The 21,617-nt window shown below is 53.9% G+C and overlaps 1 protein-coding gene across 1 annotated transcript in view; it reads right to left on the minus strand.

Annotated features, from left to right (window-relative positions):
• Nucleotides 1-21,617, minus strand: part of SDK2 (sidekick cell adhesion molecule 2) — a 263,335-nt gene that overhangs the window by 100,197 nt on the left and 141,521 nt on the right. Inside the window, exon 3 of the mRNA XM_059998549.1 lies at nt 7,084-7,190. Coding sequence (XP_059854532.1) covers nt 7,084-7,190 — 107 coding nt within the window. The remainder of the gene's footprint in view (nt 1-7,083; nt 7,191-21,617) is intronic.

The raw sequence follows: 21,617 nt of genomic DNA on the forward strand, positions 1-21,617 counted from the left end.
GGAAGTGCACACTGATGGGGCTGGGGATCCAGGATCTCCCAGGAAAACTCACTCCCACTGAGGTGGAAACAGGTAAGGGTTTATCTACTATACTTCCTCTCCAAGATACATGCTTGTTAATATACCACGTCGTTCCTTGCAGCGCTGATCCAACTTTTCCTAAAAATTCCCCCAAGAGCAAAGAAGTATGGGCCTGGGGCACAGCTGGACGTGACCTAAAATTATTCCTGATGTTTCTGTTATATCTTAAAAGGTCTTGTAAATTATGCACTCCACTTCAGAATATATTTATTGCTTTTATTTATTTTTAAAACATTTTTTATCATGAAATATGTCATGCATAAAAAAGAGCAAATATAATTATATGAATAGTTCAAAGAAGCAGAACAGAATGCACACTCATGTACCCACCGCCAGTTTAGGGAATAGCACATGAACAAACCTCGCCCCTCTCCCCCACGGCGCTCCTCCCATATCCCCTCCCTCGCCAGAGGCAACCGCCAGCCTGGATGCTGTGTCAATCATGTCATTGCTTTTTGCTTTCTTTCAAGTTTCACCACGTGCAGATGGATCCTTAAACAATTTATTGTTAATTTAGCCTGTTTCTAAGCCTTTGGGTTATTTTGTATGTCACCTACTGTGATTTGCTTTCTTTTGTGCAACATCCTTTTTGGGAGCTCCATCTCCGTCCTTGCACCTGGTCTAGTCATTTTCATGGCTGCTTGGACGTCCATGTATCAGGATAGCGCAGCGCTGCTGCAGGCTGGCTTTGTTCTCAGTTTTTCCCTGTCCTGCTAAGAACAGTCTCATGTGGCTCTTCCAGCACATGTGGCTGAGAGAATCTCTAGAGGAGGCACTAAAGGTGGAACTGCTGGGTTGTAGGTTGTGCAAATGTTAATCTTACGAGGTAATGCCAAGCTGTTTTCCTGATATGCACCAAGTTGCTAATTCACACGCCCGCCAGCAGTGGTGGGACTTCGTATTAACACCTTGTCTTGCTAGACTCCGGTTTTTGCAGTGGGATGGTACCTCACTGTGGTTGTGTTGGTTTCTTATGAAGATGCTGTTTCTCCCTCCAATCAGTTGTATCGTGCCTCTGCCTCTAACCATCCGTGACTTCCACTGCATCCTGAGTCACACTGAACTGCCCGATCGCATCTTAGAATGTCACCATCTGTCCCCAGTGCCTCACCTCCTCCGCCACATCTCCTTCCACATCTCCATTCTACGTTCAATAGACACACTCAGGTTGAGGATTAAGAAAAACGGGCCCATTGGTGGCACTCTGGACACGAACTCCAGCCCACGTGACAATGGGTCTGATGCCCTCAGCTCTCCTTTTGTACAGGTGGCTGCCAAGCTGCCCAGTAGAACGGGGGGCAGGCCAGGCTCCCCAGTGGAGCAGGGGCTCTTGGCCCTCTGAAGTGTGGGTGGGCTTACTGCTGGGGCTGGGGGTTCCAAGTCTGAGCCATCCGCCCACCTGGTGAGGGCTGGGATGGGGTCAGGGATGTTGCTCAGGCGAGGAGGACAAAGAGGTGCCCACAGGATCCGGATGCCGACTCCGGAAGGCGTGCCCAACCCTCTCAGCCATTCAGTCCACATGTCAGAAATTTATGGTGACTTCGTAACAACAGAGACTCGAGGTGGGGTCAGGAAGGGAGCTGGGGAGGTGGGTGGGTATGTTACTGACTTCCCTTAATTGCTGTAATTAAAAACATGTAAAGAGGGGACTTCCCTGGTGGCGCAGTGGTTAAGAATCCACCTGCCAATGCAGGGGACACGGGTTCGAGCCCTGGTCTGGGAAGATCCCACATGCCGCAGAGCAACTAAGCCCGTGCGCCACAACTACTTAGTGCGCGCTCTAGAGCCACTGAGCCACAACTACTGAGCCCGCGTGCCACAACTACTGAAGCCCACGTGCCTGGAGCCCGTGCTCCGCAACAAGAGAAGCCACCACAATGAGAAGCCCGCGCACCGCGACGAAGAGTAGCCCCCACTCGCCACAACGAGAGAAAGGCCGCACGCAGCAACGAAGACCCAACGCAGCCAAAAATAAATAAATAAATAAACTTATTAAAATAAAAAAACATGTAAAGAATCTTTTTGGAATGACTTCGCTATTATCACTAGTGGTTAGCACAGCTGCCTTATTAATTTCTCATTAGAACCCAATTCACAGCCCCTCTTCGGGAAGGGGGATGAGAGCCGGGGTGGGGCCTGCCTGGCCCGGCCTGATCCAGTCCCTGTGGAACCGGCTGCTTGAAACCCCAGGACAAAACCGTCCCACCCCGGGAAGCAGAAACAGCCAAGGAGGGAAGATGAGGGGTTTGGAGAAGCAGCCGTACCCCATCCATCCTCAGAACAGTGAGCATCTGTGTGTCTGTGTAAAAGAAACAGACGGAGGGACAGACAGACGCAGGAGGTCTGCGGGGCACAAATCTGGGAGAGGCCCAGGACCGGGATGGGTGAGGAAGGTGAAAGATTTAAGGAGGTACCCACCGTCAGGGTCCTGCAGGTGCACGGTGAGTCCCATGAGAGGGAGTGCCTCCTTAAATTCTGCATCCTCCTTGCCTCACTTGCCTCACCCTAGCCCCAGCCCTGGAGAGCAGAGGTGGCGGCGGCTAGGACCATACCTCCGAAGGTAGGATGAGAGAGGTTGCGAATGTTTATTCCAGGACGCCTTCCCTCGTTGGCCTGGCGGAGAGAAGACGTGTACACTCTGCCACCGCGAGCATTCCCTGGGCTGGGCGCCATTTCTGATGGTTCGTGTGCACTGACTGATTACGTACTGTGACCACTCGGCCAGGTAGGTACTAATATTAACATTCCTTTTTACACATGAGGAGGGAAAAGCACACAGAAGTTAAGTAATTTGCCCAAAGGTCACACAGCCAGGGAGAGGCGAGGGGGATGTGAACTCAGGGTCCATGGCTGGGTCCATGGCCCCACTCTGCAGCTGCTGGTGGCAAGGCAGGAGAAAGGAGATGGTAGGAATCCTGGCTGTGGGAACTTGGGTTGTCCTCTGACCTTTCTTTTAAGAGCCCCTATCGTTTTTTGGGGGGCAGTACCACGAGGCATGTGGGATGTTAGTTCCCATACCAGGGATAGAACTGCACCCCCTGCAGCGGAAGCACAGAGCCTTAACCACTGGACTGCCAGGGAAGTCCCTCCTCTGACCTTTCTGAGCCTCGACTTCCCCATCTCAAGATGTGGCTCCCTAGACACGCCTTCCTACCTCTGAGGCCTGTCCTAGGGACCCTCGGAGGAAAGAGTGCACTTCTGCACCATGTCACCGGAGGGCAGAGTGCTGGGGAGGCTCTGCTGCGTCTCCCTAGCATCTCCTTAGGGACGCGGGTGTCCACCTTGGACCTGTGATTGTGACTGTTCTGAAGGCTCTTGGGCTCGCGCACATCTTTTCAGGGAAACAGAAGCCGTGCTTCCTTCTCTATCTGCAGCCCGGCCCCCTACTCCCCAGGTGTCCGGAGTCCTAAGCTAGTCGCCGACTAGACGGGCCAGAATCCACGGTTTCTCCCTCGCGTCCTCCCAAGGGTCGTGCCCTGGCACACAAAGAACCCGGAAGCTAGCTGTAAGCATTTTTCATCTGCTCATCCCTGCTGAGAGCAGAGAAAAGGGGTGACGACGGGTCAAGGCCACCTGGTGGCGTGAGATGGCCTTCAGCCTAGGTGGGGGCCGCATCTACTCACAGGGCTGTCTGGACACGAATTCTTACAGTCCAGGGGTGTCCCTCTGATTCCCTTTGACCCCTGGCCCCAGCAGCAACTGGCCTCCCCGCAGCTGGACCCCATTTTGATGTCTCTCTTCTCGCCCTCAGGCAGCAGTGTGGGGAGGCGTGGGCTCAGGTCATGGCTTCGGCTCCTGCCTCTGGTGCTTCCTAACTGTGACTCTGGCGAGTCCCCTCAGCCACACCGAGCCTCGGTTTTCTCATCTGTAAATGGGGGTGGGGGCTTCCACTCTGCAGGCTGGGATGAGGTGGGGATGGGGGAAGGGGAGCGAGTTTCCCTTCTCCCCCACTGTGGCCGCCAGGCTGGGCGAAACCTCCATCTGTTAGGATGAGCGCTTTTCTCAGCTGCCAGACGGAAGTTTCTAGGGCTCCCCTAACTCTTTTGCTTTAGGGCCCAAAGGGCTGCACTGGGCGCTCTCTGCTTGATGACGCCTGGAGGACACAGCTTCAGGCTTGCAAAGCGGCCCGGGGCAGATGAGGCTGGGGTCTCGGCACCGGCCCCTGGGTACCAGCTCAGGGAGCTGCACCTGGTGGTCAGGAAGGGCTGAACCTGGGTCTCCCCACACCGCCCCTTTGGCCCCTTCGAGGTGCCCCGTGCTCTCTGCCAGGGGCCTGTAACCACATCTGCACAGCTCAGCAGCAGCAACGCCATGTAGCCTGGTGGCCACATGGTGACAAGCGTGGTTGTGACTGTGTCCAGAAGGTGCCTGGAGCCCAGGGTGACAGGTAGCTCTGAGCAGCAGGGCAGGGCTGCCCCTGTGAGAGGTGGTGGAGGGGAAGGGGCCGGGCTGGCCGATGGCCCAGGGGACAGTGGCAGCTCCCTGCTCTGCATCTGGCCAGGACAACTTTCGCTGGAAGCCATTCCATTCTGTGGGCTGTTTCTTCCTTCTTTAGAATGATAATATAGAATATTCATTGTAGCATTTACTCTCACTGAATCAAAGTGTGTTATCTGTAGGCACTGGCTAGGTGCATTGGTGGATACGAGCTCAAGGAAGGGCAAAGCCTAGGGGGAGGTAGCACTAGATGCACATTACAGATGAGGAACCTGAGCTGGGTGAGGCTCAGAGAGGGTCAGTCACTTCCCTGGAGCCACACAGTGACTGAGGGCAGAGTGAGGATTCAAATGTGGTCCGTCCAACACGAAAGCCTAACCTCTTCATCAACCGTGCTGCCAGTCATGGTGATGGGCACCCCACAGCCTGCCAACACTGACTGGATCTCAGCACTGCAGAGTCCCAGGCTCCCTCATGGGTTTGGGCCAGGCCCCCTGCATGTCACCGCTACCTGGGGTCATTCCGGCCAGCATCACCTGGAGTGGTCCAGGACCCTCAGGACCCAGAGAGCCCATAGTGTGTGTGTGTGTGTGTGTGTGTGTGTGTGTGTGTGTGTGTGTACGTTGGGGGGGGACCCCACCTCGAGGGTCTGTGACTGGGCAGACAGTTAGGGTGTTGGCTAGCTCGAGTCTCTGCCATCTGCTTTTCACCCCCAGGTCGGTCTGAGCCCTTCTCTGCCACGTGCAGGGAATACCAGGGACACCTGAGTCCTTCACAAGGGCCTCTGCCCTCCATCAGTGCACAGGCTCGCTTGCTTTGCACATGGGCCTGGTCACAACCCATCCCTCTGCTTGGGGGCAGGAGGGTACCTTCGGGTCTGGGGACAGGATCCGGCTTTCAGGGAGCATCTTCATGTGAAAAGAAAGATGCCGATGGTGGGAGAGGGGTCAGGGGGCTGAGTCCTGGGTCCTGGGTCCCTACCACAGCCAAGGAAAGAAACATCTCAGCCACACAGACGCTGCTTCTCTCCCTTTCTCTTTCTGATCGGCGGAGCCAGCCCAGGGGAGACTCGTGCCATCTCTGCGGCTTTCAACTCCAGAAAGTTCTATTGTCTCCTGTGAGCGAAGGCTTTGGAACAGACACTCGCCTGCTTCCCCCGACAGCCTGGACTGATTGGTGTCCTGAAAGGTATTTTCAACGGCACACACACACACGTTCTCACGTGCACGCAGGTGAACAAAGACGCCGACCAATCCAGACACACACATTTGCACAAACACATGCCTGAACCCACACGCACCCTGGAGTGCACACAGACACACGCATGAGCAGTCTCTCTGCAGGCTGACTCGCGGCTACCCCTGCACCGCTGGACTCTGGGCACCGGCTAAACGGAGCTCTGTGGGAGCTCTCCAGCTGCCTGCCAGCGGCCCTGATCCATCACTTTAATTCGGGGCTTTTCCACTCCTCTGAGTGAGCTGAGTTGCCTTTAGTGCTGATGTATGGGACAATCAGTCCTCCACTTCTGATTACGGTTGTTTTCCATAATTATTATGAACACTCTTGGCCCTCACTTGAGGTTTTCTTCTCGATTTCTCTCCCTCACTTCTCTCCAAGTAGCAAGCTCTCTCCTGCGCTAAATCTGACTCAAGCCCCAGTGGGCCCCAGATGAGAGGGTGTCCTTTTTTTTAAAAAAAGCTTCAGGGCTCATTAAGGCGTTCCACACTCCCGTGGCCCACGGTGCCACCTTGGACCTCTCCCCCTAAAAATCCCAGAACGAAACAGCCCATAATGAGGCTCATTTCTGCTCATTTCTAAGGCAGCTATCTTAGAATGGGGGGCAGGTCTGGGAAGGGGATACTGAGTCACAGGGGGAGGAGGTGGATTGGTGCGCCGGTCCCTGAGATGCCCTTGCGTTCTTCTGAGTCTTCCCTCTTGTCCTCCATCTGAGGGAGCCCGTTGGGGCTTGGTGGCAGTGGAGGAAGTCTGTTACCCCAAAGGCTCGGCGAGGGTCTGTTACCTTACCCTCTGCTTGCCTGGTCCTTTCAGGAACCCTGACTCATCAGGTCCCCTCTCCCTCTTAGAGCTATGGTACCCACACCAGCCATCTCCCAACACCTCCTGAGACCGTGGGGACTCCCAAGCTGTTACTGCTCCAGGGCTGAGCAAGCTGGAGGATGGAAAAGTTAGGGTCATGGGGGGGCCCCGGGAAGTCTGCCATTACGAAGATCCCCCAAGTTGGCGGCCAAACCCAGAGGAGTCCCTTGAAGCAGGTGACAGGGCCTCCTTTTCAAAGCAGAAGCAGCTGGTCCCATCCAGAGAGTGCTGAACTCAGAGCCAGCAGATGTGTGTCACGTGTCAGCGGTGTGGCCTTGAGAGCTCTTGCCCCCTCTCTGGGCCTTGGTTCCCAGATGGCGGGAAGGGCCACCATTAGCACCCAGTGAGCTGGAAAGCCACAGCTGGGACTTGGCTCTGCCCAGTGTGTGGCCGATGGGGGACGACTCTGCAGATCGTCTCCCGCTTCACGGCCTCCCCCCACCCGCCCCAAGTCCGCGTTGTACTCACAGGCCACCTGGACCTCGGTTTGCCGCTGCAGCAGAGCGCCCATCCGGTTACGCACGATGCAGCGGTAGAAGCCGGCGTGGGTGCGGTCCAGGCTGGTGATCATGTACCTGGGGGCAGACGAGACAGCCAGTGAGCAAGTCGGGCAGCTCCAGGGATGCAGAGGTCAAACCAGGGTCAGAGGGCAGAGGTCGCCACATCACCCTCTTCCATAATGAAAGGTGCCAGGGAACCCCTGGCTCTACCATGGGGGTCACAGAAGGGTCCTTATTAATAAGAGGTCCCTCCCAAAGGCTTTTGCTCAGCTGCCCAGGAGGGAGCCTGCACTTTCCCAAGGACGGGAGATGCTGTGCCTGAGCCCTTGACTGTGGCCGTGACCAGGCCTCCCAGGACTGTTTTGGGTCTGTTGGAGGCTACTGTCCTCCCCTGCCTGTGACCTGCATGACTGAGAAAGGTGGGGGCATTTTCTTTAGCCTGGACCAGGGACACGCCATAAATGTTAACTTAAATAGATGCAGGTTTGTTACAAAGCAGAAACTAACACACCATTGTAAAGCAATTATACGCCAATAAAGATGTTAAAATAAATAAATAAGTAAATAAATAAATGGAGGCAGGGAAATTTACGTTTTCCCAAACGCTTTGCATCATTCCATGCTTAGAGTTGCAGACAGCTCCACTGAAGCTCTGTGAAGGGAAAGGGCAAAGCCGTCTGGGCAGGGCAAGTTGGCTTTCTGTCCGCGTGGGCCCTGGGGCCAGAATGCGTGAATCCATTTGCTTTGGGAGCACATCACTGGCCCGAGTGCTGCAGGATCTGGTGTTGGGGGGAGGGCGGGGGGAGAGCAGGTGTGTGGGGCGCTAACCTGGCTGGGAGGAAAGGAGGAGGCCAGGCAGGTCAGTGCAAGGAACTTCTGGCGGCGAGACACGGCAGGTGATGGGTGCTCTCTGGTACGGAGGGGGCTAGTTCCCCTAGCACCCATCTCGTGATCACCTTTCTGATCCTCGGGCAGTGAATGGCCCGGCAGGGACCTCTGAGGATCCAGGGGCTTGTGCCTAGGAGACCTCCCCTGCCCTTGGGTGTCCTAGGTTTTGCCAGCTGACTTGGTGAACTAGCTTACTGCCACCTGCTCCCAGGCTATGCCAACCCTGGGACAGAGCAACCTCATCTGTAGGATTTGCCAAGTTTTCTTTTAACGTGAGTTCTAGACAGTGTCCATCAGCATCTCAGAATGAGGAAACAACTACCACTTTCTGAGCACCACCCATGCTTCAGACGCTGTATTCAGTAATTTTCATTCATTTCTTTTCTTTTCTTTTTTTTTTGGCTGTGCCACGTGGCTTGTGGGATCTCAGTTCTCTGACCAGGGATCGAACCTGGGCCCCTGGCAGTGAAAGCACTGAGTCTTAACCACTGCACCACCAGGGAATTCCCGTCATTCCTTTCTTTATTTCACACAGCAGTTCCCAGACTACTGGATATCATGGACCAGTAACACTTAAAAAAATGGGGCCAGACATAAGATTGTCTTACTTACGGCCAAGTAAGACCATTAAGACCAATCGACCAAAAAGCAAACTGGGAAACAAGCAACCAACAAAACTCAAAAAAGATACAGGCATGGAGAGAAAAAGGAACAGAAATGGTCAGTATTTTATCTAAAAAGGACATTTTTGAGATCACAAAAAAAGACATGTAACCTCAGCATCAAAGCAATTTTAACACATTTTTAACTGAAATTTTATGCCGCGTCCACGACACTAGCTTCCCTTTTCTCATTCGATGTGGACACGTGCAAAATGTCGTGGGTCTGAATTGGGGTCTTTCGCCCAATCTCCCTGCTAATGCTATGGAGGCAATGCTTTTATTAGCTCCCCCTCCCCATTTTAGAGGTGAGGAAATTGAGGTTCAGAAATATCACATCATTGGCCTGTGGTCTCACAGGCAGTAAGAGGCAGGGCCAGGGTCCCAAAGAACCTTACGGACTCCAAGGCCAGCTGCTAACCTGTTCAACACGGACATCCTACCCCAAAGGGCCCCACCTTCCATCCTGGGACTGCACGAGCCCCAGACTCACGGGTGGCTGTGTGCCAAGCCTGCTCTGGCTCTGCATTAATATCCAGAACCTTCTGGCTGTCCAATCTCTTATCTCTGCCACCGGCTGCAGCTCTTATCTGTCCTTCATTACTATGCACGGCGTGATGATGGGGAGATAGCGGGTACCCAGGCTCTGGCAAATTTCCTATTCTCCCTCTATTCTGTCCTCAAGTCCATCACAGGCTCTCTTGCCTCTGCCCCATCACTCCCTGGGGGGGGGGGGGGACAGCTTTGGGTAAACTGTTTGGGTCTTAAAAGTGATGGGGTGACCCAAGAGGAAGATGGAAGGAGAGATTAGCTGGAAAAGCTCTCTATCTTTGAAAATGGAATCAGATGTTATTAAAAAGCATCAGGGAGAGGAAAATGAACAGCTATGGCCAAACACAAAAGATGCTCGGCCTCTGTCACAGTGAAAGAAAGTCCAATGAAAAAACAAGACAATATGCACATATCAGATTGCCAAAAATTTTCTTGTATGATTACACCCATGGCAAGAGTGAGGGGGTAGGGAGGCTGACCTCAGATCGGCCGATGAAAGTGCAAATTGGTCCAGCCTTTGGGGCAGAATCGATCAAAGTAAGAATATTCCAGTCTTTTGACCCAGAGGCTGTACTCCAGGGAGCTGGTCTTTCAGATGTACTTGCAAAAATGTGACAAAAGGGCTTCCCTGGTGGTGCAGTGGTTGAGAGGCCGCCTGCCGATGCAGGGGACACGGGTTCGTGCCCCAGTCCGGGAAGATCCCACACGCCGCGGAGCGGCTGGGCCCGTGAGCCATGGCCACTGAGCCTGCGTGTCCGGAGCCTGTGCTCCACAACGGGAGGGGCCACAACAGTGAGAGGCCCGCGTACCGCAAAAAAAAAAAAAAAGCGACAAAAACCAAGTATGAGGATGTTCACTGTGGCTTTGCTTGTAATGACAGAGACAAACGAACAAAAACCAGAAGCAGGCATCAAAACTGTTCTGTCTCATCCATCAGAAATGGAACTGAATCGACTCATGATGCTGTAGTCACAGAACGAACGAAGAACACCTGTATGGGATGAGACAGTCTCCAAGATGCACAAAGCATGGGAAGGAAGTCGAAGCTGGAGACGGCGATGTTTATGGAAATTAAAAACACGAGAAATAAGCTAAATAGTGTCACAGCTGAGTGTTAGGGACACGAGAGATACTGTATTCTTATCACTTGATAAGTTGTTGTTTATTGATACGGGCTACCAAGCCCTTAGTCTAATGTTTAGGATCATGCAAATCGACCCAATCAAAAGAATTTTGAGTTTGTGAGCCAAAAAAAAAAAAAAAAAAGTCAAAGAACAGTGTGTTATGATACCACGCAGGTAAACTGGAATAGTACATATTTGTATATATCTGCACACGCATAACCATATATACCCTCTAGCATGGACATAAAATGTTTTCGGGATGGATACTCCAAAACACGTGATCTGCCTTTTGGGAGAGGTATTAGGAACGCAGAAGGAGGGAAACGTCTACTTTTCGATTTTATGTCTTTCTACGCCATCAGAATGTTCTTTGTCGTATGCATATGTTGTTTTTATTTTAAAAATAAAATTAAAAAATGCACTCTGAGCATATAATGTCAGGATATGTTATAAAAAAGACACCAGGGACTCGCTAGATCTGGGTTTGTTTGCTGATGTCAGTGATGTGTGGTGAAATTTCAACTTTAATAAAAGTTGATTTCTGCAGAAAGCTCTAGATCATTTGCTTCAGCCAGGAAGCCCCAGGCCCCATCTGGGGCCCCGAGGAAGGCCAGCCGGGTGCAGGTCTGCCCCACCCTGAGGTCAGTAGAGGAGGCCTGGCTCTGGGCCTCCCCTCGGCCCCCACTGTGGGGAGGTGGGCATCCTTGTCTGAGTATCCTTGGCCGGGCAGAGAGCAGGGTGCAGCCCCCCTCCCCGGGCTGTCTCTGGCATTCCCCTCCCTGCCTGGGAGCACTATTTTTGGCTTGTAGGCAACTGTTATCTAAAGTAGCCCTTCTGCCCACCACCTTTCCTACCAGGGAAACCCGCTTCGCTCCACCCAGATCGCCTCGCAGGCGGGTGGAAGAGGCAGCTGGCCAGCATCTCAGTTTGCAAATCCAGCACAGCCAGCGCTGTGAGCATGCAAGCATCTGAGATAATGACAGTGACAGCTCAGTATCCCCCCCAGTGCTCCCTCCTGGGCCCTCAGGACGCACTTAGCCTACAGCTCTATCTGTCCCACCCACCTGTGGCTGCTGGCCTGGCAGGAAACTGGATGAGCCCAGCCCTGTCCAGGTCCCTTCCAGAGGCAGGGGGATGGCTGAAATGCCCTGTGCAGGAGGGTGCACTTGTGATCGCCCAAGACAGAGCCTGGTACTGGAGAGTGTGCTGAGGCTTCTGATGTAGGGAAAATTAAGCTTGATTTTCGCTTCTGCACTTTCTTAGGAGTGTGGCCTGGTCAAGTTATATGCAAGCCTCAGTCTTCTCATCTGTAAAATGGGGACAATAATGGCCACCTTTTTAAAAAATTGAAGTATAGTGGATATACCATATTATATAAATGACAGGTGTACAATATAGTGATTCACAATTTTTAAAGGTTATACTCCATTTACAGTTATTATAAAATATTGGCTATATCCCCCATGTTGTACAACATATCCTTGTAGCTTATTTCTCACCTAATAGTTTGTACCTCTCGCTTCTCTACCCCTATACTGACCCTCCCCCCCTTCCCTCTCCCACGGGCAACTGTTTTCTATAGCTATGAGTCTGTTTCTTTTTTGTTATATTCACTAGTCTATATTCACTAGTTTTGTTATATTCACTATTTTTTAGATTCCACATATAAGTGATGTCATACGGTATTTGTCTTTCTCTGACTTTACTTAGTATAATGCACTCCAAGTCCATCCATGTTGCTGCAAATGGCAAAATTTCACTCTTTTTTATGGCTGAGTAGTATTCCATTGTGTGTGTGTGTATATATATATATATATACCACATCTTCTTTATCCATTCATCTATTGACGGACACTTAGGTTGTTTCTATAATGGATGTCTGGGCTGTAAGTCCTGGACTTAAGTCCTGGCACACGGCAGGTGCTGCACAAATGCTTGTCACACGAGGGAGCAAATATATGAGTCACTGGCGGGGAGTGGAAGGTAGTGGGGTGAGGTTGGGAGGATCAGAGAGGAAGATGAAGGGGGCGAGCAGGACCATGTTCCCACCCGCGTGAGGATCCGGTAAGGGCTCCAAACCAAGCATCAGGGGACCACAATTCCCTGGCAAATTCTTCGGCTTCCCCGTGGACACATCCCAGCCCCCCACGAAGGATCTGCCACACCCGTCAATTTCCTCATCCTTCTTCCTGGGCTGCCCCCTTGGCCTCTTGGTCCCAGGGAAACTCTCTTCACCAGCCTGACCTCCTAACCTCTCCGTCACCTGTTTGTACCCTCGTCCTGGCTGACCTGCCATCTCGTCCTCCATCCAATGAAGAACAGGCGCAGGGGTGTGGCTCCAGGAGATGGGAACACCTGGATTCACCTGCCTCTAGATCCCCCGCAAAGGACCGCTGATTTACTGATTTATTATAGGAAAGATATTCCTGGAACTCAAAATTCAAAGAATAAAAGAAGAAGTACACAGTACAAATCTCTTCCATCCCTGTCCCACAGCTGCCTGGTCATTCCCAGCTCCCAACACACACACACACACACACACACACACACACACACACACACACACACACACACACACACACACACACACACACACACACACACACACGGAGGAAACCACTGTTAGTTTCTTGAGTATCTTTTCAGAAATCTTAGGCGAACGCAAGCAAATGTAAATTCATAAGGTGAAGAATCTCCTGGATGGAAGAAGCTTGGCTTTCCCCCAGTCAGAGGGAGCAGGTGGTGGAGAGAGAGCCTTGGGGGCCAGGGTAGAAAGAAAGGGAGACACACAAGAACCCACACTGTCTGCTTTGCTCATCACAGGGGCCCTGATTTAACCTGCGGGACCCCGGTGGCACAGTCCCCTCCTCCGAGATGAAGGGCTGGGCTCAGGGTGGGGGGCGCATGACAACAATGCCGGGAGGAGCCGGGACAGATAACTGGACTTTTAGAGACACAAGACGCACAGGGGAGAAAATAACTGCCTAATAAACATGGCGTCTTCAGCGTACGAGGAAACGCACAACGCCCTTTTTGGTTCGAGTCCTTGAGTGTCACAGTTGATATTTAAAATGATTCTTACTCACGTTAAATAAGATATTTCAATTCCACAAAGCTGTCAGGAGCTGATGCGGACACCAGAACTAACAGGCACACTCTCCTCGTGTCGTCCTCGTTAATGAGTCAGACGCCAGAGATGCACGTGCGATGCTCATGGTGAGGGGGGAGCCGAGAGGGAAGGGTGCGTGTGCGCATGGGCACACGTGTGTACTCCCACCCCTGCGCACACACATGCACATATTCATGCACACACAGCCCACACACATTCATGCACACATGTACGCATACATGTGCAACCCATACCCACAAACTTACACACGTGTGTACCTGTCACACCAATGTACTCATGTATGCTCATGCACACGTACACACTCACCCGCGTGCACGCACACTCACGCAAGGCACACACGTGGGTATGCACATGCACACATGTACACTCCTACAAGCCACGTATGCGCACTCCTGCATACACGTGTGCACACACCAACCCACATGAACACACACTCACTCACTCCTGCAAACACAGTCACACCTGTGCACAAGGGCAACAGGCCCAGGTGAACACACGTCCCTGGCCATGCCCATCCGAGGTCACCCAGGTGCGCCCAGCCCAGTTCCAGGCCCCTCCCCACTCTTGCCCTCACACGGAGGCCACGGGCCGCAGACACTCATTTAGATGCACCCAGGAGAGCGACAGCCACTGCCAGGCAGGCACCCTCCCACCCAAGTCTCACCTTCTAGGGTCTCGGTGGCCCTCAGGACACAGATTTCTGAAACAGTGGCCCCCTGGCTTGTCCTAGGGCTTTTCTCTCCAAAGGCCCTGCATGGGGGAGGGGCGGCACTGAGGGCTGGGGGGAACAGAGCTCCTGCAGCCAGGCCCCCTCCCTGGGCTCTATGGCTGAGGCATGAACCCTCTGCCACCCACCCACCGGGCCTCCACTCCTCAGTGACCTGTGCTCGGGGAGGGGGGGCAGCGGGGACCGCCCACAAGCACTGCCGTAGGTGTCCCCGCGGACAGCTGGGCAGCTGAGTGCAGGGGGCCCCGGCCTCCTCCCCTCTTCCCACGGGCTTCCAGGCAATGGCGAGGCACCAACTCCAGGACGTGTTTGTGTCCGTGTGTGTGTCTTCAGATGTGCCTCTGCCTACATCAGGGGGACAGCTGCCCCACGAACAGGCCACTGAGGTGCTGGCAGGCTGGACGTGCACCCCATCCTGTGGATTTGCTCTTGCAGAGATTCTTCAGGAAGGAAGACAAAACTCTGTCCAGGGTGACTTAAAGGGGAAAGTACATGTACCAGGTAATAATAATAATAACGTACCATTACATAATTAACATAATTATTAGTAGTGTAAGAAATGTCCCTGTTCTGAGGGCTTTAACATGCATCCACTCAGTTAATCTCACAATACTGTAGGAGACTCATGCTAACAGAAACCTCAGTTTATAGATGAGAACACTGGGACTCAGAGTGATCAAGCAACTTGCCTCAGGTCACACAGCTAATAAGTACCTAGTAGCCTGGACAGTCCACACAAAGAGAAGACACATACCTGATAGCTTGGGGTCTCTCCTTGAAGAAGGGTCGTTTTGACCATCTACACTCTCCCCCTCACACACACACAGGCCGTGGCTGACAGAGGGAAGAGGGGTGTTTCTGAGAATTTAGTCTAGGGCCTGTTCAAGAGGACGCCATGGTTAAGAGTAACAACCTAGTGACAGCGGAGACCCAGGGGAGGGGCTTGGCTGCTCGGGGTAACTCTTTAGCGGGACTTTTGGCTTTGGAAGGTGGTCAGGTCTGAGAGGGCCCAGGACCGGAGCTAAACTGCTGTGTGTGATGGTCCCCGGAGTGCCGAGTCTTCCCTTGTCAGCAGTACTGAGGATCCTGAACTCATGGGGGTGGCGGAGGGGAGAGAGAAATAAAGGGATGGAGGGAGGGGGAGAGAGAGAGAGACAGAGACAGAGACAGAGAGACACACAGAGACAGGAAGGGGAGACAGAGAAACAGACAGAGAGGGAGAGAGACAGAGAGGAGAGAGAGGGGAAGGGCCCACCGCCCTGCACAGGGAGTAGATGGGGCCTGAGGACCGCAGGTCCCCCTGGGGGGCTGGCAGGGCAATTCAGGAACCCAGATGTCTGTTCTCTTTTAAGCCGTTTCCATCCTGGGTTGTAAGTCCCCTCCCACACCTTCAGTCAGAGTCCTTTCCTCACACAACCGGCTTCTGCTAACGGGGCTTTGGGGATGGAAGGGAGCCGTCATGCTCCCGCTGGAGGAGGGGGTCCTGGGGGGCGCCCAGGAGCAGAGCGGGAGCTGGCGAGGTGGCAGGTGAGGCCCAGGACAGGTAAGACCGTCCTCAGAGTCCTGGGAAGGCAGGGGGCGCCCTGGGCTCTTCCCCACACAGCGTGCAGACATTTGTGTAGTAAAGAGGGAGGAGGCCCTTGGAAGCCGGCGGCGGGGTGCGGCGCTTGGGCACGCTGGGCGCCCCCCGCCCCTGGGAAGCTGCAGGGTGGGTGGAGGGCTGTACCGCAGTGGACGGGAGGGGGAGGAGCCCCTGCCTCTGATGACAGAACATGGGGGATAAAGTGATGCTGGGTCCAAGATGCGGGTCCACGCACCCCTCCTTTCTGCCTCAACTCACCCCCTCACCGGTGGACAGGGGTGGCGGGAACTTCTCGAGCGCTGGGTCCCCCCGGCCACAGTGCAGGGGACGAGCAGAGGCGCAGGGCGCACAGGCCCTGCTCACACGCGCAGGGGTCGGCAGCAGCTGCAGCATCCAGGGGACAGCCGGGCATCGGGCGCGTAGAGACCCCGCCCCCAGGGAGTACAAAGCTCCCCTTGGGCCCCAACTCTACCAAACTCCCAGCAGTTTCTAATGAAGACAAGCCACTGTCACCTCTCCACGTGCCTCTCCTCAGCCCGCAGGGAACATCTCTGGTTTCAGCTCGCGTGTTGGGTCCAGGAAGCCTTCCTGAATCTCCTCTGGGCTACCCCAGGGTTGTCCCTGCCAGACCTGGTGCACGTGTCACGATTTAATGTTCTATGTACTTGTATGTGTGTCCCTGAGGCCAGGTCTCGTGTATTGGCATCACGCTCCTTGAGTATCATTCCTAGAATAACACGTGCTTCAGTGAACACCCTCTGGAGGAGTGAATGAAACAGCCGGTACTGAAGGCCAGATCCTGCCCCCACAAGGTGTCCACATCCTACTTCCCAAAGCCTGGGAATATTTTACCTTACAGGGTATGATGGTTGAATTGGGTACCCCCAGAAGACGTGCTGAAGTCTAACCCCTAATACCTGCGAATGTTACCTTATTTAGAAATAGGGTCTTAGCAGATGTGATCAAGTTCAGATGAGGTCAGGAGGGTGGGCCTTGATCCAATATGAATGGTGTCCTTATAAGAAGAGACACAGACACACAGGGAGAAGGCCATGCGGTGACAGAGGCAGAGATTGGAGGGATGCAACCACAAGCCAAGGACGCCAGGATTACCGCAACACCAGAAGCTGGAAGAGAGGCGTGGACTGCATCTCCTCAGAGCCTTCAGAGGCAGCGATCGTGGCCGCATGAGCTTCCAGAAGGAACGCAGCCCTGCTGACACCTTACTCTTAGGACCTCTGAGCTTGAGAACTGTAAGAGAACTCATCTACGTTAAGTCACAAAGTTTGCAGTTATTTTTTACCGTGACAGGTCTCCTCCAGGTGGGGGATGGAGCGGGACCCAGGAAAAGTCTCTGTGACAGTGCGGGAGGGCTGAGTGGGTGGGGGATGAGGACGGATGTGGTCCATTCTCTGCGGACCACTGGAGGGCTGGGGCTGAGCTGAGTTGGACGCAGCACTGCCTGAGGGCGGCTGCTCCGGTGAGACACAGCCTGCGGGCTTGGACGGCCACCTTCTGATGGGCGGTTCGTTTCAGGAGAAGGGCCTCCCCTCCCTGCTGCCCCTGTGCTCCCCGCTCAGCTGGGAAAGCCACGAGGCTCTGACTGATCCCGGGGCCCCATAGTCAATGAGAGGGACGACCACTGACACCCAGACGGCCCTGGCTCAGATTGGGGGTGGGGGAGGGTGTCTGCCCGCCCTGTGACCTCTGGCCGGCTAACTGCCTTCAGTGAACAAGGAAAAGGACGTCACTAAGGATTTCCATCAGCCGGGAGATCCCAACACACCTTGGGTGAGACGACAGGGAGGGGGAGGCCTGGGAGGAAGCTGAGGGGCCTGAAAGGGTACCTCTGCACGGGCGGGGGGTGGGCGGACTGCCGCTGCTGGGGAGTAAGCAGGGTTCCTCCCTCTGATAACAACGGTCACAGCAGCATCGGGTTCTGAGCATACACTTGACAGCCGTTGTCTGGTTCGTTCCCACATCTACTGAGGCAGAGGGCTGGGGGAGGGACTCCTATCCCATAGTAGCCGGGGACCAGGGCTCAGAAAGGTTGAGCAAGTTGCCTGAGGTCACCCAGCTTGAGGGCAGCAACTTGAGATTCAATTGCAGGCCCATCCGACCCCAAACATGTCCCCGCCCCACACCCACCCCCTGGCCTGTCCGGGGGTTCAGCAGAGCTGTCTCCTCACACCCCAGAAACAGATGCCTCACCGGTGCTGCCCAGACCTTGACCTGACCCAGGAGCGCCCCTCGGAGAGATTCGCCTGCTGCCTGAGAGGCCAGGGTAGTGAGGTCTGGGGATCATTTTGCAAACTGGCAAGTGACACGGGACATCACATTTTATCACAGGGAGCAGAGAGGGATGAAGAGACAGAGAAGGCAACACTTGTCCAGGGCGCAATGAGTTAAAACTTACAGAGGTGCCCGTTTGGATTTTTTTAAAAAAATGACTGGGAAGGAAGAAAGCCTGAGTTTGAGGTTAGTTTACAAAAATCATAAAGAAAATAAGACGGACAGAAGGGTGAGGGTGGACGTGTCACCTCCCGTTTTGCTCTCAATGATGCTCTAGAAACTTCCCCACTGCTCCCTGCTTTCTCCACCTCTGGGGGGCAGGACGGGGGGAAGCCCTTCCATCTGCTCTCCAGGCTTCAGGGCCCACAGGGCCGCTGTGTCCAGGCTCCTGGCACCTGGCTGAAATTCCACGTGATCCCTTTTCAAGCCATCAGAAAGAGAGCAAATTAAAACAAGGCAGTAAAGAGCCTGCATGGAAGGCCGGCCTCATGGAAGCAAGTTGCCTGTGCTTTGTGGCCTAATGGCTTTGCTTACTGCCCGCTCTCCCCAGCCTGCCGTGTGTCTGGGTGTCCACGGGACATGCTGCTTTTAATGACCTCTTAGCCCCGGGGGGAGTGGGCGAGAGAGCAGCCTCTTAATCACACCTGCCCAGGTGCAGAGGCCAAGGAGGCTTTAACCTCCACTGTAGCTGGGGTCCCTGCTGTGAGAGGCCCAGCTTGTTTGGGGGGCACTGGGGCATCTGGGGGTGCCTCTGTCCTCATCCCCCACCTACTGACCCCTCCCACACCGTCTAAGTGACTTTTCCTGGCCCTGGCTCCGTCCCCAACCTGGAGGAGACCTGGCTGTATGAGTTTCCTACAGCTGCTGTAACAAATAATGACAAACTCTGTGACTTAAAACAATACAAAGGATTCTCTTACAGTCCCGGAGCTCAGGAGTCCTGACATCGAGGCGGGGGTGCGTTCGTTTTGGAGCCTTTAGGGGAGGGACCTTTTCCTTGCCCTTCCCAGCTCCAGGAGGCAACCTGCCTTCCTTGTGGCTCCTGGGCCCGCTTCACTCCAGCCTCTGCTGTTCTCCTCACATCTCCCTCCCTCACTCTGACTCTGCTGCCTCCCTCTCAGAAGGACCCTTAGGATCCCATTGGGCCCACAGGGTAACTCAGGTCATTTCCCCGTCACAAGGTCCTTCCCGTAATCCCAGCTTTAAAGCCTGTGTTACCATCTGCATGAGTTTTCCAGAGCCAGGTGCCACACACTGGGCATCTTAAAACCTCAGACATTTCTTCTCTCACAGTTCTGGGGGCCAGAAGCCTGAAATCCAGGTGGCGGCAGGGCCACGCTCCCTCTGAAAGCTCTAGAGAAGGAGCCTTCCACGCCTCTTCCAGCTTCTGGAGGCTCCAGGAGCTCCTCGGCGTGTGGCCGCATCACTCCCATCTCTGCCTCTGTCTTTACGTGGGCTCCTCTGCTGTGTCTCCGTCTCCACATACCATCTCCTCTCTGTGTCTCTCCTCTTATAAGGACACCACTGCAGTATGAAGTCATCTTAACTAATTACACCTGCAATAAGCCCATTTCCAAATATGGTCATATTCTGAGGTCCTGGGGGTTTGGACTTCAACATCTGTTTTGGGGGACAGGAGGAGGGCTGGTGGAGGCTGTGGGGAGTGGAAGGCAGAAAGGCTTTTGGGAGGTGGTCCTGTCCAAGGCAAGACATATAGGGGGAAGGCAAGCCTGGGTGAGGGGTGCCAGGCACGACGAGTAGATATCAGAGAGAGAGAGAGAGAGAGATTCCTGGGACCGTGAGGATTTGGGGCTTTTCTCCGAAGGACAGTAGGAATTTGCTGAGGGTGTTAAGCAAGGGTGTAAAACAGAGGTTGGCCAACTACAGCCAACGGGCCAAATCCACATCCCATCGCCTGCTGTACGGTAGGCATACTAAGAATAGTTTTTATATTTTTAAATAGTTGAACGAAATCAAAAGGAGCATCCTGTTGCATGACAGGTGACAGTGATATGCGATTCAAATTTCAGAGTCCGTAAGTAAAGCTTTATTGAAACCCAGCCACGCTCATCGTGGACGAACTGACTGTGGCTGCTTCTGCAATACGACCATGGAGTTGAAAAGCTGCAAAGGACCCTACGAGACCGCAAAGCCTCACACAGTCAGTATGTGGCCCTTTACAGAAGAGGGTTTGCCAACCCTTGGAGTAAAGGAAGCAGATTTACTCCTTACAAACTCTGCTCCGATTACAGGGTGGACGACGAACTGGACTTGGTCTAGGCTGTGGAGTGGGAGGACAGATGGGTCTTTGCCATAGACCAGGGTAGAGACGGTGGGGCTGACCAGGGAAGATGGAGCCAGGGAAGGTGGACAGTGTCTGCCATGTTGGCCTCAGGAGGGAGCTGACTGGGGGGCAGTTTGCACAGGCACAGCTGGCTGAGAAATTGGGGGTAAGCAGGAGAAGAGTGCCAAGATTTGGGCCACGACAGAGCAGAATGGATAACAAATAGAGAGCGGATGTGGACAGAAGGAGAGGCTTCATTCTGTTAAAGGTGGGAGAGACCTGAAAATGTCTACAAGTTGGTAGAAAGTTCGAGGGAGAAGTAGAGAGACGGGGTAAGTGACGGATCACACAGATCCTGCAGGAGTTGGGAGCGATGGATCATGGGCACAGAGGAAGGACCATTGGAAGAGAAGCCGGGAGCGGGCGTGGTTCACTGAGACAGGGCTCCGGAAGCAGGAGGGATTCCTCACAGTGGCTTCTCGTTCCTCCAGGGAAGGGGGTGAGGGAAGGGGTGCGGGCTGGGTGGTGTGTATGGAATGAAGGCGGAGGATAAATACGCAGACATGGAAACTCCTGGAAGGCCCAGGTGAGGTGGTACAAACTCTAGTTCGTAATGGGGGCCCCCAAAGGCGCGTGGTATTCTCTAGCAGGGCTCGGTGGCCTTACTGAGGGAGCAAGACGGGTGGAAAGCCAGAGTGACCCAGGGCTGGGGTTCTTCCAGGAAGCCGTAACAGATGGACCACAATGCCAGGGAGCTCAAGATACTGGCAAGATTGAGCCGAGATGATGATGTGACGTGTGGGCTGATTATGGACGATGGGGGCTGAGGGCATGAGGGCAAGAGGCTGGAGCTGGACCAGCGGCACGGGCAGAGCCTGCGGAACCAGGGCAGAGATGCAGGATCCCGAGCCCCACCCTGGCCCTGCTGAGGCCAGATCTGCATTTAAGACGTTCCCAGGGTGGAACCCTCCTACCCTGTTGCTGGGAATGTACATTGGTGCAGCCACTATGGAGAACACTATGGAGGTGCCTCAAAAAACTGAAAATAGACTTGTCATATGATCCAGCAATTCTACTCCTGGGCATATATCCGGACAAAACTATAATTCGAAAAGATACACGCACCCAGACGTACACAGCCGCACCATTTACGATACCCAAGACATGGAAGCAACCTAAATGTCCATGAATAGAGAAACGGATAAGGAAGATGTGGTATATATATATACACACATACACACACACACACCCACATATATACAGG

Source organism: Delphinus delphis, chromosome 19, assembly GCF_949987515.2.
Source record: "Delphinus delphis chromosome 19, mDelDel1.2, whole genome shotgun sequence".
Lineage (NCBI taxonomy): Eukaryota > Metazoa > Chordata > Mammalia > Artiodactyla > Delphinidae > Delphinus > Delphinus delphis.